Source organism: Rattus rattus, chromosome 1 (genome assembly GCF_011064425.1).
Source record: "Rattus rattus isolate New Zealand chromosome 1, Rrattus_CSIRO_v1, whole genome shotgun sequence".
Lineage (NCBI taxonomy): Eukaryota > Metazoa > Chordata > Mammalia > Rodentia > Muridae > Rattus > Rattus rattus.
The window spans coordinates 262,422,111-262,438,151 of record NC_046154.1 but is presented as its reverse complement, the minus strand read 5'-3'; the positions used below and the strand labels follow the sequence as shown (position 1 = coordinate 262,438,151).

The window sequence follows — 16,041 nt, the reverse complement described above, 5'->3', positions numbered from 1 at the left end:
GGGCTGGAGAGATGGCTCAGTGGTTCAGAGCCTACTGTTCTTGGCGAGAACCTAAATTCAGTTCCCAAGACTTTTATTGGCTCAGAACCACTGAACTCCAGGTCCAGAGTGCTGTGATATCTCTGCCTCCCCCCAAAGAGTACCTGTGGTCATATGAATAAAACACCCCCAACATTCACAGATTTAAAGATAAATGAATGTAGAGGAGTGGGCCAGGTATTAATCCTAGCACTCAGTAGACAGAGGCAGGTGAATTTCTATGAGTTTGTGTCTAGCTTGGCCTATATAGTTTATTCCAGGCTAGACAGGGCTACATAGTGAAACCCTGCCTCAGAGAGAGAGAGTGAGAGAGGTGGAGGGAGGGAGAGAGGGAGAGAGGGAAGGAGAGAAGATGGGAGGGAGGGAAACAGACAGGGAGAGAGAGAGGTGGAGGGAGGGAAGGAGGGAGAAAGAGACAGACACAGAGACAGAGAGAGACAGAGAGAACACAGCTAGCAGACAACAAATTATGCTTATGGCTCTGGTTTGGGTTTCTCATCCCTCGACTTTATAAAACCACCTTACAGCGTCATTTACAAAAGGAAATTCTTTCACATAAGAAAAATAAGTAAATTGGTTCATATGCATGTTTTAATGTTTAAATTGTGTTTAATTTTTTTTTTCTTCTATTTTTTCAGAGCTGGGGACCGAACCCAGGGCTGCGTTTATTTTTTTAAGATTTGTTTTCTTTTTTTCTTTTCAATATGGATGCTTGAGTGTGGTACCGGAAGAGGCTGTTGGATCCTGTGTTGCTGGAGCTACAGGTTGTTGTGAGCTGCCATGTGGGTGCTGGGAACTAACTCCAGAACTGCAAGTGTTCCTAACTGCTGAGCCATCTCTCCAGCCCAACTTTAACCTGTAAACTGTATTGTAAGTTACGTCTTTTAAAAAAATATATATCCTACAAGGTCACACAATCATTATATATCATAATTATATATTATATAAATATGTAACCGGCCATTATGCGGACACCTGAGTGGGGCTGTCTTAAGACACCACGCCCACACATGCACCTATATGGCTCCTGTATGTGTGGCTGTCTTAGCCAAGGTCTAAAGCATGTGACCCTTCCTCTCTACTTAACTAAATTTGCTTCACTCTATGTGTCCTGAAATTCTTTCCTCAAATAGGTGAGGTTTCAGCCTTACCTTTGTGGAGGTTACTAAGGAGGTGTGGAGGGACTCTCTGGTCTACTGGTGCCAGTGCTGGTGTATCTCCTCTCTGCTGGCCCTGGCAGGAGGATCTGCCTCAGCCATCCTCCCAATTCCCGTGCCACCACCAGCCATTCCCTGAAACCTACACACACACACACACACACACACACACACACACACACACACACACAAACTGCCTGTGTTGTCTGTCCCTCATGTCTGGTCTTTTGGTGGTTGCTGGGAAAAGCTGCTTCTCACCACCAAAACTTCTCCTTTCAGTTCCCGTTTGTTTCCCCAGGGCCATTATTGACACAGGGAGCCCTAACCAGGGCACAGCAGCCTTATCGGCTTCCTAGTGGTGTTTGGTTTATGGAGCCCCAGATCCGGCTGCCTATTTTAGTCCCAGCCGTAAAATGCTGATTCATGCTTAACTCTGGCCCAGAACCGTGGCCTCTTCCTTTCTGGTCTCTGTCTTCCTCTCAACCATTTCCTTTCTTTACTTAGTATCTTTTCTCCTGCCTGGCCTTCTGACATTGTTGCTGCTGCCTTTGTCTGACCGCTAATCAGTATCTCTAGGGCATCCTGTCATCGGGATCTTGGAGTTAGCACTTGTTCTAAATACAGAGCAAAAAGGAAGAGCCAGGCCGTGGATGCGGTGAGCCCCTCCTTAGTTCCATTTTCCTGTAGGGGCTTAATTACCAACGCGAACACACAGTATGATAACACATTGAGTTTTATTTGCCTTTCTGTATCTGGCTCAGTCGTCTCAGAGCTGTTTTTCATTAACCCTACCTTTGCCCCAGATACTGGAGAAAGAGCGGAGAGACACCAGCAGCACTCCCCTGCCCCCGCTGCGGTATTAGGGATGGAACCCAGGGCTTCGCACATGTTAGAAAGTGTTCTGCCGCTGAGCGATAACCCCAGCCCTAACTCCTTCTCGCTTACTTCAGATCTTATTGCAGAGCTAAGCACCATCTTGGGGAGGCTACTGGACTCAGGAAGACGTTCAGTTGTAGGCAATGACCTGAGGAAAAGACAGGATACTCAGTCAGTAACCTGTCCTCTCACTTGTTGGGTGTGGCAGCACACTGGGTTTATGGGGCGGTCAGAGAGAGTAGGTGTTGTACGACAAGATGCCTCAGTGTATGCCAAGACAAGCAAGGACAGGTCTTAGAATGGCTGTGAGCCAGCATTCATGGACCAAGGCTCCATGTACCCGACGGCTGGAAGGCGCTGTGACATCTCAACTCTGAGACCAGCCAGGCATGGTCTCTTCCACATGGCTTAAGGAGGTAGGCCATTTTTCACAAGTGGAGAGCCTGGGGATGGGGATGGGGTCAGGCCTTTCTGGAACTAACCCTCCCTTGGCAGCCATGTCTGTGCTTGATTGTGAACAGGATAAACTACAAGCTTTGTGGCGAGGTATACCCCTGGGGCTTGTGAAGGGAACTCTGCCTGGCTGTTTGGAGGAGAGAGGAGCCTCTGTGGAGGGAGGGAAGGGAATGAGAAGAATGGCCCAGCCTAGATTTCCCTACCTAACCCGGCCAGCGCCTGGCTCGCAGAGAGCTTCAACCCGTCATGTGTAAGGACTCACATTGTTCATCCAGGAAATGTAAGCAGAGACCCGGGTGAAGACTGTAGGCTTCCTGGAGACATTACAGCCCATACTGGACACAAAGCTGGTCACTCCGTGGACAGAATACTGGCCGTTCACCAAGCAATGGAGGGGTCCCCCAGAATCACCCTGACGGGGAAGAACAACAGAATTCAAAATATGCAGTGCACTTCCTTCCCATGTGTGCACATGGGCACACACACACACACACACACACACACACACACAGAGAGAGAAGAGAGAGAGAGAGAGAGAATAGAATTTAAAGTTTTGTGCACCCTCCTTGTGGAGAAGAAATACAGTAATAAGACAGTAACCCCAAAATTCGGAGTGTGGGGGAGGCCGAAACAAATTCTGAAACCATAACCCAAGGCAGGACGTGAATGAGCGCTGCAGGGACGGTGAAGGACAATGTTTGGAAAGGAAGGAGAGCCTTGGGCCGTGTGGATGCAAAGGGAGTGGAGCTCTGAAGTGGCTCTCGTGGCAGCACTGGGTGGGTGGGCTGCGGTTTTAGGTCTCTGCTGCTCCTCCTGCAGGGCAGCTTTCAGGAGTGGGCTCTCTCCTTCCACGGTGGGTTCCGAGGGCTGAACACGGTCGTCGGCCTCCCTGAACCGGCTGCCATGCCTCCTGCTATCGCTGTGGTGGGGCCTGAAACTTAACCCCATGGCTTCACACAGGCTAACACACACTTTTGCCACCTCCCCCTCCCTCCCTCCTCTTCCTCCCCTCCCTCTCTTTCTTTTGACAAGGCCCAGAGGGGACTGGAGACATGACCCAGTAGTCAAGAGCACTTGCTGCTCGTGCAGAGAATCCAGGTTCTGTTCCCAGCACCTACGTGGTGGGTTCCAACTGTCTTAGCCCTGGTCCCAGGTGATCTATGCCCTTCTCTGGCCTCTGCTGGTGCCAGACACACTCACAATTGCCCATACATACATTTACTTTTAAATTAATTTTTTTGAGGCACGAACCACCATACCTGGCTGATTTTATTTTTAATTTGTAACTATGTATATGTGTCTGCAGAGAGGCCAAAGAGAGTCTGATCTCCCCTGGGTCTTGAGTTACAGGAGCCTGAAGCTTGTAAGTGAGCTGACATGGGTGCCGGGAACTGGACTCTGGTTCTCTGCAAGAGCAGGAGACGCTCCTAACAGCTGAGCCATCTCTGCAGCCCCAAGGTGTGTGTGCAATGAGGGTGTGTAAATGTATATCCTAGTATGCTTACAACGTGGAGGCAGCTCTCAAAAGATCAGCTGTGCCGGACAGAGAGGCACACACCTGTAATCCTAGAATTTAGGACTCTGTGGGTTCCAGACCAGTTTGAGCCACATAGTTTGGTCATAGATGGTCCCTGACCAAAAACAGATTAGCTGAAAGTGGTGCCCTCTGGAGAGGGAACTGTGTTAACGGAACGAACGACCGTCTTGCTATTTGTCACTGAGCCACATGGTCTCATTTGCCAACAGGAGCAGTGTATCCGGCATCAATAAAAATTAAAGTTAAAAGGAAGAGGTGGCTGTGAAGACAGCTCAGTGTGTGAGGCCTGAATTTGATCCTCAGAACCCAGATTTTAAAATAAAAACCCCTGGAAAGGGCTGGAGAGATGACTCAGTGGTTAAGGGCACTGACTGCTCTTCCAGAGGTCCTGAGTTCAATTCCCAGCAACCACATGGTGGCCCACAACCATCTGTAATGAGATCTGATGCCCTCCTCTGGTGTGTCTGAGGACAGATACAGTGTACTTATATATAATAAATAAATAAATTAAAAAAAAAACAAAACCCTGGATAGTATCGTTCACTTGTAATCTCAGTGTTGGATCCAGACAGATCCTGAATCCTAGCTTATTTTGTGACTTACAAGATGGTAAGAGACCTTGGCTCCAAAATAAAGGTGCACAGCACCCGGAGAATGACTTTAGAAGCTGGGCCGTGGTGGCGTACACACTTAGTCCCAGCACTGGGTTGGCAGAGGCAGGCCATCTCTATGAGTTGGAGGCCAGCCTAGTCTACAGCCTGAGATCCAGGCTAGCCTGGGCTTCATAGTGAGACCCGATGCACACAATCACACACACACTACACATACAAAAAGAAGAACCAGTGAAAGTGACCAAAAAGTTCAACTGCAGCGAATTCTTAATTCCTTAAAGGTTTTGTTGTAACCCAGCTGCTTGGGAAAGGGCAACATTTTCAGGTGATTGTTCTCAAGCAAAGAAACATGACCCTCTCCACCCATATCCTAACAAACTCAGGGGGAGGGGGAAGGCTAAGATTTATGTGTGTGAATGCTTGCCTGTTTGTATGCCTGTGCACCGTGGGCATGTCTGCTGTCCACAGAGGTCAGAAGAGGACGTCAGAGCCCTTGGGACTGAAGTTAAAGAGAGTTGAGCTGCCAGGCAAGCCATCTCTCCACCACCCCCTGACCCTCCACCAATGTTCTGAGAGTATCTCAGAGCTAATGGGATGGAAGAGAACTGAGTCTGTGTAATATCCATGCATTACGCTAACTGACGTAAGGGGGAGGCTGGGAGAGATGGAGGGTGTGGCCGAAGAGTGGGTTCAGAAGGGGAAGAGAACCCAGTGTGGATGTACAGACTGAGACCCACAGAATTCTGCCTGAGGAGAACTGGGCTTACTTAGGACTCTGAAGACCTCAGGCAGGCTCACTGTCTGGGGGACCTCCGGTATTGAAAGGACTCAGAAACACATTTGTTTCAAAGACGTATCAGTTTAGAGAAATAACCCCCCATCCTTTGGTCACAACAGAAGGTCTTTCTAAAGCAGAGATGTGTGAATATGGTCAGGAAGGCTAGACTTGAGGAGTGACAGGGGTAGCTGTCTGCTGAAGATCTAGAGAAGGTTGTTCTATGCATTAGCCTGTCTCTCTGTCTCTCTCTCTCTCTTTTTTTTTTTTTTTTTTTTTTTGGTTCTGGAGCTGGGGACCAACCCAGGGCCTTGCTGCTTCCTAGGCAAGCGCTCTACCACTGAGCTAAATCCCCAGCCCCTCTGTCTCTCTCTTAAGGTATTATTATTACTATTATTAGTTGCTTTTATTTGGAGACAGGGTCTTACCTTGTACCCCTTGGCTGGCCTGGAATTCACTAAGTAGACTAGGCTGGCCTGGAATGCTAAGCGCTCCACCTGCCTCCGCCTCCAAAATGCTGGGATTAAAGGAGTGTGTGACCATGCCCAGCATCATATCGTTTAAGTTTTAACAAGGGAAACTACAAAAGCAGTGGCTACTTTTACTTCTTGCAGTTCTTTGGTTTCACAAAATCCCTTTGCTCCTTCTGATCTGCTGTGACCCGCATGCCAGCCTCCGGCTAACTTCTCTTCCTCTTCCACAAAGTTGGGACCTTGCAACCAAGTTGCATTCCTGTGCTGTGGCCAGTGAACTAGAAAACCAGCCTGGAATTGATCCAACCCCTTTAACTAGGTCTACGGAGGAAGAGGGAGAGGGAGTATACGCCAAGCTCGAAGTCTCGAAGGGTAACCCTTTCCCGTTCCGGATTCCGGTTTCCGGTTCCGGTTCCCGTTAGCCTAAGAAGGGTGAGCGAAGCATATGCCAAGCTCACCAGTCTAAGGATACCCCTTTCCCATTCACAGTAGTTATCCTAGGCTTGCACAACCTTTGCACTTCTATTTATTTATATTTTTTTGCAGTCATGTTGATTTCCTAGTTCATGAATAACCAGAAGCAATAAAATAAAACACCCGCCAGCCTGCTTGCAAACCTCTCCGAGATCAGGGAACACGCCCATCCTCCCCCCAACCCTAGCCCCAGTTAAAACCGTGTCCATCTAGCTCTCCCTTCTTTACTGGGATCATGGTCCGTCTATTATCCGCCCTCCTTGCGCTCCAGAAAATCATCTTGGCCTATTGTTACCCTCAATTTTCTCCCCCATTAAAGATCCATCTTTCTGTGACTTCTGTCTGTCCATCTCCCCCATCCAATGGTCCCTGAGGAATGCCTTCTTACCCTTACCTGCCCGTTGTGTGTCTGTCCCCACTATCTACAGACATTCTCGCCATGACCACTTAGTTGTCCAATTAGTTACTTCACAGGGATAATGCTCATCCATCACAGCTCCATCTGTGGAATGGCCCACCGGTCTTCCCCAGGTTTTGTTTTTATTGCCTGTTTCTGCCCTTTCTTGGGTCTCAGTATGTTCTCTTACCTTCCATCCACCCCCAAAGAATTCAAGCGTTTATGTTCTTATAGGCCTTCCCCAGCAACCCACCCCTCTCTTATTATTCTACAACTTTTCCTTGGGGTGAGGGACCATATTTGTTCTCAAGGGTGGTGCCTCACCTGGCTTTCTCTCCCAAGCTCCATTTGTTTTTTTTGTTTGTTTGTTTGTTTTGTTTTGTTTTTTCCTTTTTCTGTTTTCAAAGTAGCACCTCATGTATCCCAGGCTGGCCTTAGAACTGGCTTTGTAGCCCAACAGAACCTCCATGTTCTGAGCCTCTGTCCTCTACCCCCCTAAGGGTTATAGGCACGCACCTCCATGCCTCATGGAGCTCCATCCATGGAACTCAGATGGAACCCAGGGCTCTATGCTCACGCCACAGTGCCTCCCAGAGATGAAATACCCCTTCTGATTCATTTTAAAAAAATTTCCAAAGTTTATAACCATAGCCAGTAGCTCATGGTCCATACAGAACCAGGCAGCAGGCTGGATATGGTTTGTGAGCCCCTGATCCCAGCTCTGCCCTTGCTGAAGGGAAAGACCGGTCCCTGGGCCTTCTCAGCCTGGTGACTTGATCTGTTCCAGTCCCCTTCTTTTGAATGACTTTCCCTCCTTTTCACGTGGTTTATTTCTACTTGACCTTTGGGACTCCCGGGAGGTTCCACTGTCTCAGGGAAGGTAAACTTTCCTGGCTGCAGCAGAGGGAGATGCTGGGGGCCTCCATGCCAGTCTGCCTTTGTCAAAACATTTAGTCACAGTGTTACAATACCTCAATGTTCCTGGCTCCTTCATTTGCCATTGTCCAATCCGCTCTGTATCCCAGCAAAACCCCCCTCTCCCGCCACAGTTTCGGGTGTGAGAGACACACCATGTGCACAGGCTGAACTGCTCTGAACAACCTGCCATGTGCTTTACTGTGGCTTGGTTTTGTTTAAATAGAGAAGCCTGTGCATTGTATAAGAAAGATTATAAGATTGCTCAGCACAGTCTTACAAGGTTCCTGTGCTGTTCCTTCCTGCACCTGCTCCTGCAAGCGAGCGCCGGGGTAAAGGGCACCAGTGGGAAAGTGTAAGAAGAGGGACCAACCGGACTGAGAATTCCTGCCATACAGTTAACTACCACCATCCCCACAGGCCCAGCCCCTGGCTACCGTCGAAAGAATTTAGGTCACAAGCAACTTCTAAAGAATACACAGGTAGGTAAACACAGGCGAGTCAGACCACACTGCAGCTTTTGAAGTGCCGATGTCGAGGGAGGAAGTCTCACAGAACCCACTCCGAGGTTCTGTGACAGAGTAGGAAGCTGAGTCTGTCCACGGGTCGAGAGCAGGTGAGGAACAGAGAGAGTGTAAAAGGTGGGGTGTCCAAAGGAGGCCCGTGGGGCTCACCCCTGAGCGTACCTACCTGGCACCCAGAGCGGACTCCGTCTCCACCAGCACACACCATGGTCGTCTTCACCGTGGAGCCCCAGTAAGAGGAGCTGGAGCAGATGCTGTAGTCCACGCTGGGCAGGTACGCCTGCTGCAGGGTCTGAGACAGCTGCCCATTGGCTGGATGGGATATCACGTCGGAAGTCAGCATCAGCACAGAGAAGAATCCTTCCCACGATCTCCTGACCTGAGGGGGGGGATGGCTGGGGGGGCACCTAGTAGCCTGTTGCAGGTCATGGGTCCCCCTCTCTCCTTTGTAGATGGTAGCCATGGCTTCACTGTTCACAGGCCTTCAACTTCCAGGCCTGCTTGTTTTCACCCGTAGCGTGGTCTCTACAACAGTCTGCCTGTTGTGTCGCTTGCACTAGAAGCCCCACGAAACTGCAGGGCAGAGGAGGCATTGTAGCCATCCAGCCCTTCCTCTGTCCTCCCTCTTCCCTTTTCCATCCTCCCTCCAACTGCTTTTCCTTTCCTTTTTTGGGGATGGGGCCTCATTATGAGACCCAGGCTGGCCCCAAACTCCAAGTCTTTCTCCCAGTTTCAGTCAAACAGCAGGATTTATTATTTCCCTGTCTTCTCTTCCTCTTCCTGAGGCAGGGTCTCTCACTATGCAGCCATAGCTATCCTAGAACTTACTACATAGGACAGACTGGACTTGAACTCACAGAGATCCACCTACTTCAACCCTTCAGTGCGGGATCAGAAGCCTGTACCACAGCCGGCTTATTCCTGCTTCGTAAGAGTTTAGTTCAGGGGCTGGAGAGATGGCTCAGCAATTCAGAGCCCTTACTGCTCTTGCAGAGGACCTGAGCTCAGTTCCTAGCACCCACCTGGGGGGAACACTCTCTTCTAAACTCTGCAGACCCTGCAGGTCGTACATGCAAACACACACACACACGTACATGTAGTTAAAAACAATAAAAACGAGTGGTTTTTAGGAAGAACTTGCGCAGGGTAAAGGAAACTTTATCTGGCTTTTTGGAGCCCTCAAAGCAGCACCCGGTGCCATTTCTGTAGATAGTCACAGTCGATTCTTGTTACGGAACCACAGTGCCATTACATGCACTGAGAGCTGGATTAGAAGGCTTGTGTCTGCTTTCCCTGTGCTCACAGCAAGGCCTTGTTCTTCCTTAGAACCCCTAACCCTGCCTTGTGGCTTTTCAGTTATGCTTAGGTTTCCACCTTCCTGACCTGCTCTGTTCCCAGCCCTCCCATCTCCCCGCCTGAAACCACCCCGTGGTGATGCGAGAAACCACCCTGTGGTGATACAAGGACAGCAGAGACCTCTCCTGTGCCCTGCAATAGCCACCAGTGTGTTTACTCCGATTGGGTCTGTGGAGGTGCAGCGGCCACCAAAGCAAGGGCCGGGACCTCTGACTCAACTGTCTCATGTCTTCTTCCTTTAATGTATCGGAGATTTGATCCGTGGTGCCCTAGGCTGTAGGGCTTGGACTGTACTGCCTAGGACCACAGAAAAAGATGCCCTAGACACCTAGCAAGTTCACCAAACCTCGGTGTGGGTGACTTACTTCTGGTTTTCCCCCAGCCTGTGATGTAGCAGGGATTGTTGTTAGGCAGGATGGTTCCCTCCTGGGGCAAAACAGCCAGCTGGACGTAGTTATTGAGCGTGACACTCTGGGCCAAGCGCAGCAGGGCAATGTCATAGCTGCGGGAGGAAAAATGGCGGCTCACTCACCTGATTAAAAGTCTGCCGTTCGGAGGCCCTAAGTTCAGTTCCAAGCACCCACATCACGTGCCTATAACTCCAGCTCTAGGCATTATGATGATTTATTCTGGCCCTGTGTGGTGTGACACACAGACACACACACACACACACACACACACACACACACACACACACACACACACACACACACACACACACACACACACACACACACACACACACACACACACACACACACACACACACACACACACACACAGGAGGGACAAACTCAGGAAGCAGGGCAGCTCTGCAGGGCATTAGGTGTACAACAGCAGCATCTTCTGGTAGAATGTTGGAATTGCAGGCTGGCTCTGCTTTTGGTGAACCGCCCAAACCGTAAACAGGAGGTGGTCTCCAGTTCATTTTTCAAACAGGTGAGATTCTGAAACACTTCTCAGAGTTATACCACTTCCTTGAATCCATCCCCACACACTCTACAGAACAGAACGCCTTTTTACTCTCTCGTGGTGGGAGCATTCAACGCAGGGCTCACACCCGTAGGCCAGCGTTGGACTGGGATTACAAACTTGTGTCACCAGCTCTTCCGCTGACCACCATTTTTTCCTAGCGCTTGGGATCTAGAGCCTTAAGCTTGTCACGGCATGTTTCCACTGAATTATGTCCCCAGCGCTTGTCTTATTGTTTCATTTTATTTATCTTTATTCATTTTTGGCAGACAGGGGTTAGGTAATTTTGAAATGGGGTCTTTTGAGCCCAGGCTGTCTTCTTTCCCAGCTATGTCATTGATAATGACTTTGAACTCCTGATCCTCCTGCCTTAACCTCTCAAGTGCTGGGCCTACAAGACTGTCCCACTAAGGACGGCTCTGTGATTACCATTTTAATGATTGCCTTTCCAAAACTTTACAACCCACTTTAAGACATTTCCTCAAGGGTGTGAGTGTGGCTCAGGGGTAGACCCATTGCCTGGTATGTTGTTCAAGGGCCTGGGTTCCGTCTCCAACACCAAAGCCCAACTAAAACCAAACAAATTCCCTTGTCCAGATAAAGTGATTAAGTGACTGTTTGCTATCCCTGGCCCAGAAAGTTCCGGAATGTTCTGAGTGATGTCAGTTGATGGTGTACTCCTAAGAATCCCAAGCCTTGGGAGGCAGGCTAGCTATATCATGAGTTTGCGGCCAGCTTTACCCAAAAGCCTGTCTCAAAAAACCAAAACTAAACTAAAATTCCCATCCCCAGAAAAACAGAGACATTAAAACAGAGAAAAGCCCTCTTGGGATCCAATTGGGCAGACCCACCCATGTGAGACAAACCTAGAACTCTCTGGGTGCTCTCAAGCCCTCTCCAGTCCCTGTGCTCCCGGTCCCAGGTGAGAATCCAGCACGTGTCCTTCTGTGGGACATGGGGTTCTCTCCCAGGCTCAGCCCCACTACTCAACGATCCAGGGTTCAAAAAGCCATTTCAGGCATTTCCCATGGGGAGCAAGTGAAGGAGACAGAGACGAAGGAGAAGGAGACAGTGGCCAGGCACCCCTGCCTCAGCCCTCAGCCAGCTTGGCCTCCTGCTTACCCTGCAGCCACATTGTTGCTGTTCCAGTTGGGGTGCACCACGATCTTCTGCACGCTCACGTACTGCTCCGTGCCGTCATTCTGACTCAGGTTGTGGTCTCCGACGACCACTCGGAAAGTCATCTGGCTGGAGAGAGAAGGGAAGCCTGAGGGACCGCCTTTCCCACTCGAAGAAAAGTGTGAGAATGGACTAGCAGCTTAACTCTGCGGTGGGAGCTGAGATTCTCCCACGCACGTGCAACTTGTATTTTCTCTCTACTGTCCCCTCAAATGACACCCAGACACAAACAGGCTCGGCAGTGGCCCACCGCCCTGAGAGGCTCAAGCTATGTATTCTTCCAGAAGGCTAGTCGCTTCCTCCCGTGGGCTCTGTTTTCCTCACCTGCTCACACAGTGGGCAGCGGTCATCACCCAGTTGCGTCGGATGAGGGTCCCTCCACAGGTGTGGTACCATGATCCTCCAGACAGGTACTGGAGGGAAATCTAGTCAAGAAGGAAGAAGGCGGGGGTGGGTTGGCGTCACCGTCTAAACCTCCTGACACCACTCAAAACTTTCTCTAACTTTCTGAGCCAGGGATAGCAAACCAATCCCCCCCAACCCCACCCCCTGCTCATTGTTCCACCCATCTGCTGGTTCTCTGCCCCCCTCCTGATGTCTCTGCTCCTCTGCCCACAGTGGCCCTAAGTAGTGCATTGCGAGAGGAGGCATCCAACTGCTTCTGGGGTCAGCTGGAAAGTCTCCAGTGTTTGATGACATTTGCTACACTTGCAGGAAAGTGAGGGCCCACACAGCGCCTTGGGCATCTTTCCAACTGGTCATTGCCCTGGGCTTAGAACTCACTTACATGCTCTTGTCCACTCCTCTCCAAAGGTAATCAAGCATTACACCATCACTCAAGCCCCTACAGACTTAGGGCTCCAGGGTCCCTATCCTCAGTGTCTTCAAAAAATATTCGTGCTGGGCGGTGGTGGCACACACCTTTAGTACCAGCACTTGGGAGGCAGAGAGGCAGAGGCAGAGGGGCAGAGGCATTGGCAGAGGCAGAGGCAGGGGAGGCAGGGAGGCAGGGCAGGGAGGCAGGGAGGCAGGAGGCAGAGGCAGAGGCAGGAGGCAGGAGGCAGAGGCAGGGGAGGCAGGAGGCAGAGGCAGAGGCAGGGAGGCAGAGAGGCAGAAGCAGGGGAGGGGAGGCAGGGCAGAGGGGCAGAGGCAGAGGCAGAGGCAGAGGCAGAGGCAGAGGCAGAGGCAGAGGCAGAGGCATAGGCAGAGGCAGAGGCAGAGGCAGAGAGGCAGGGAGGCAGAGGCAGGCAGAGGCAGGGAGGGAGGCAGAGGGGGGAGGCAGAGAGGCAGAGGCAAAGGGGAGAGGAGGCAGAAGAGGCAGGGAGGCAGGGGAGGCAGAGGCAGAGGCAGGAGGAATGAGACATTGCGAGAGGGGGAGAGGCAGAGAGGGAGTGGAGGCAGAGAGGCAGAGAGGAGAAGAGGGAGCTACGGAGAGGAGAAAGAGGAAGAGAGACAGAGGCAGAGGGAGGAGGAGGAGAGAGAGAGGGAGAGAGAGCAGGGGAGAGAGAGGCAGAGGGAGAGAGGCAGAGAGATAGAGGCAGAGAGGCAGAGGCAAAGAGGCAGAGAGGCAGAGGCAGAGGCAGAGGCAGAGGCAGAGAGGCAGAGGCAGAGGCACTAACATTACGCCAAAGAAACATCGTGCCCATGTGTGCTTGGACAGGTAGATTCAGGTGTGTTTTAGGGTATGTGGAGCCTCTTGGATCTACCTGGCACATAACCTGTGACTGTGTCACACAGGTCATCACAGAAATAACAAAAGCATTTTGTGGGGTGAATATGTCACTCAGAGAAAAAACATTTTCCAGGCATGACCAAGGTCCTGGATTTAAGTCCTCGGACTACAGGAAGAAGGAACAAAGTTTGAGTCCCCGGTAAAATCATTCACTATGCAAACCCGACGTCCTGAGTTTGAAGTCTCAAGACCCATGTAAAAAACTTGTGTGTTCTTCTCAGCGCTGGGGGGCAGAGGCAGCAGAGTCTGTGTTCCTCAGCAGCCTGGTCTACATTGCTAGTTCCAGGCCAGCCAGGGCTGCACAGCCTGGATGCGGTGGTGAGCATCTGTGGTGAGGTGAGAGGTGCAGATAGAAGAGTGGCCCAGAAGTTTGGGGAGTTCAGTGAGGGGATGAGGGTTGGCACCAACATGGAGTATGCACCACAGTGGCAGAAACATGAAAGGCCCAGCCACAAGCATGGTGGAAGAGGCTAAAACCTCTCTCTGTGTTGGGGCAGTTTCTTTCTCTCTCTCTCTCTCTCTCTCTCTCTCTCTCTCTCTCTCTCTCTCTCTCTCTCTCTCTCTCTCTCTCCCCCTCTCCACCCCCCCCCCTGTTCCCCCCTCCCTCCCCCACACGTTTGAGTACCTGACCAGAAGACTGGTGTGTAAATTTACCCCACCCCCAATCTTTTGTATTTAGAGTCCCACCTCAGTTGGTTCCACCCATGGTTAAAATCTGGTATTAGACAGCAAGTGAGCTGCCCGCTGGTAAAAACACATGCATGTAAAATACATTTTGGGGCCGATGCGCAGCATCTCTCAAAAAAGCCTGGGCTGGAGCAACACCCACCTGAGATGGCCAGGAGTTCCTCCGGGCTTCAGCCCCTCCAACCACGCGGGCATTAGTTTCCGGAAAGTCCTGGGTACTGTGTCCTTTGTGGGACAGAGAGCGAGTGATGACTAAGCGTGGGTCTGCCGGGGCGGGGGCGGGGCGCGGCAGGGCCGCTCCACTGTGAAGACTGTTAGCTTTGTCTGCAGATTCACAGCTCTCCCCCAGCACGATGAGGGGCCCAGCTCTGAGTTGTCTGCGCCCCTTTTCCTTCTTTTGAAAACAGCGCCTCTGAGCGCTTTCTTCTCCGAGCGCTTTCTTCTCCTCTGGGGTGTCTGAGCTCTCTGCCTTGTCATGAAAGTCCTACCCAAACCACTAGGCTAGGGGCCCACTGGTGCCTAGGCTCATCCCCCGGCTCAAGGTCACTCACTGCTTGGCTTGAGGAAACCCTTCCCTGGCTTCAGCAGGATTCTCCAGGAGCCATGGACAGCAGTGCACACCCAATCAAGCACCTTCTGTGCATCTTGGAGCCAAGAGGGTTGGTGGGGAACCCGCGAGGGGCTTCTTCTCTGCCTCTTGACTAACTCCCTAGCCGGTGGTGCCTGCATGGCTAGGTGCTTGTCTTTTGCTTGAGGAGAGTAAGGCCTTTTGCTAGACTGACCAGCACAGCTTTCTACATCCCTCTGAGATAGAAAGCTAGCCCGGGGTTAGAAACTTTCTGACCCTCCCTGCTCAAGTCCCCCTCCCTTAGAACTTGGGCCAGATGTCTACTTACCATACAGGACCAGGGAAGCGAACACCAGGAAACGCAGCATGTTGTGGAGAGAGTAGACCACTGCCCCTTGCCATGAGGCGAACCCTCTTATACGCCTCTTATCAGCAGCTCTGCTGACCTTCCTCCTGCCAGCTGGGCAGGGCTGTGGGTAGAAGGCAGGGAAAAGCGCAGGTGACATGAAAGTACAAATGAACAAATTTTAAGTCAACTCATTTATCTGATATTCAAAGACAGAACAAGGCCGGCACTCAGTTAACCCGAGTCGACTGAGCTGACCCCAGCTGAGTTGTATCCAGCGGATCCTAAGAGGGTCTTCAAGATGTCTGAAGCCATTGACCACCAGGCTGACCACCCACATTCAATCCCCTGGAACTGACATGGCAGAAACGGTGGATGGGTTCCTGCAAGTTGTCCCCAGACCACTACGAGCATGTGCTCATGCACACACACACACACACACACACACACACACACACACACACACACACACACCCCATGAGTGCATAGATAGGTAAACACAGTAATAAAAATCCAAGATGAAGAGTGAGGATTGCTTTTTTTTTCATATGTGCCCCGTGTTGTTGGAATGTCTCCCACCATCCACCACTGTCCTACTGTCCACTCTGACACTACAGATGCAGAACCCTGCCCTGTGCACATAGGGATTGGGGTTTGAGGAGAAGGTGAGGAATGGCACCTTCTCTATGTCCAAAGAGGGAGACGGGGCTTGTCCACAGCACATAGATGAATGCTGGAACACAGGAACAGATCAAAGATGATGTTATGGAGAGCAAACAGGTCTGGAAAGGCTCTAGAGGGAAGTTACTGAGCTCTCGGGGCAAGAGCATGTGGGTAGGAGGGCAGAGAGTGCACCAGGGGAAGGACCAGTAGAGGAAGGAGGTCAGAGGGCAGTGCGCCCCAGAGAGGACAGAGGATCACAAGATGATCAGTCATGTCTGGCCTCAGAGCGGAGAGCTGTGGGAGC

At 51.1% G+C, this 16,041-nt stretch overlaps 1 protein-coding gene across 1 annotated transcript; it reads right to left on the bottom strand.

Annotated features, from left to right (window-relative positions):
* Positions 1-1,911: 1,911 nt before the first annotated feature.
* Cela1 (chymotrypsin like elastase 1) lies at positions 1,912-15,127 on the bottom strand. The gene is made up of 8 exons (XM_032885182.1): positions 15,057-15,127; positions 14,303-14,385; positions 12,066-12,166; positions 11,685-11,810; positions 9,956-10,092; positions 8,401-8,546; positions 2,791-2,940; positions 1,912-2,220 (listed from the first exon to the last, which is right to left on the bottom strand). Exons 1-8 carry the CDS (start codon positions 15,094-15,096, stop codon positions 2,203-2,205), a joined length of 801 nt encoding a protein of 266 aa, XP_032741073.1. The 5' UTR covers positions 15,097-15,127; the 3' UTR covers positions 1,912-2,202.
* Between the last annotated feature and the right edge of the window lie 914 nt (positions 15,128-16,041).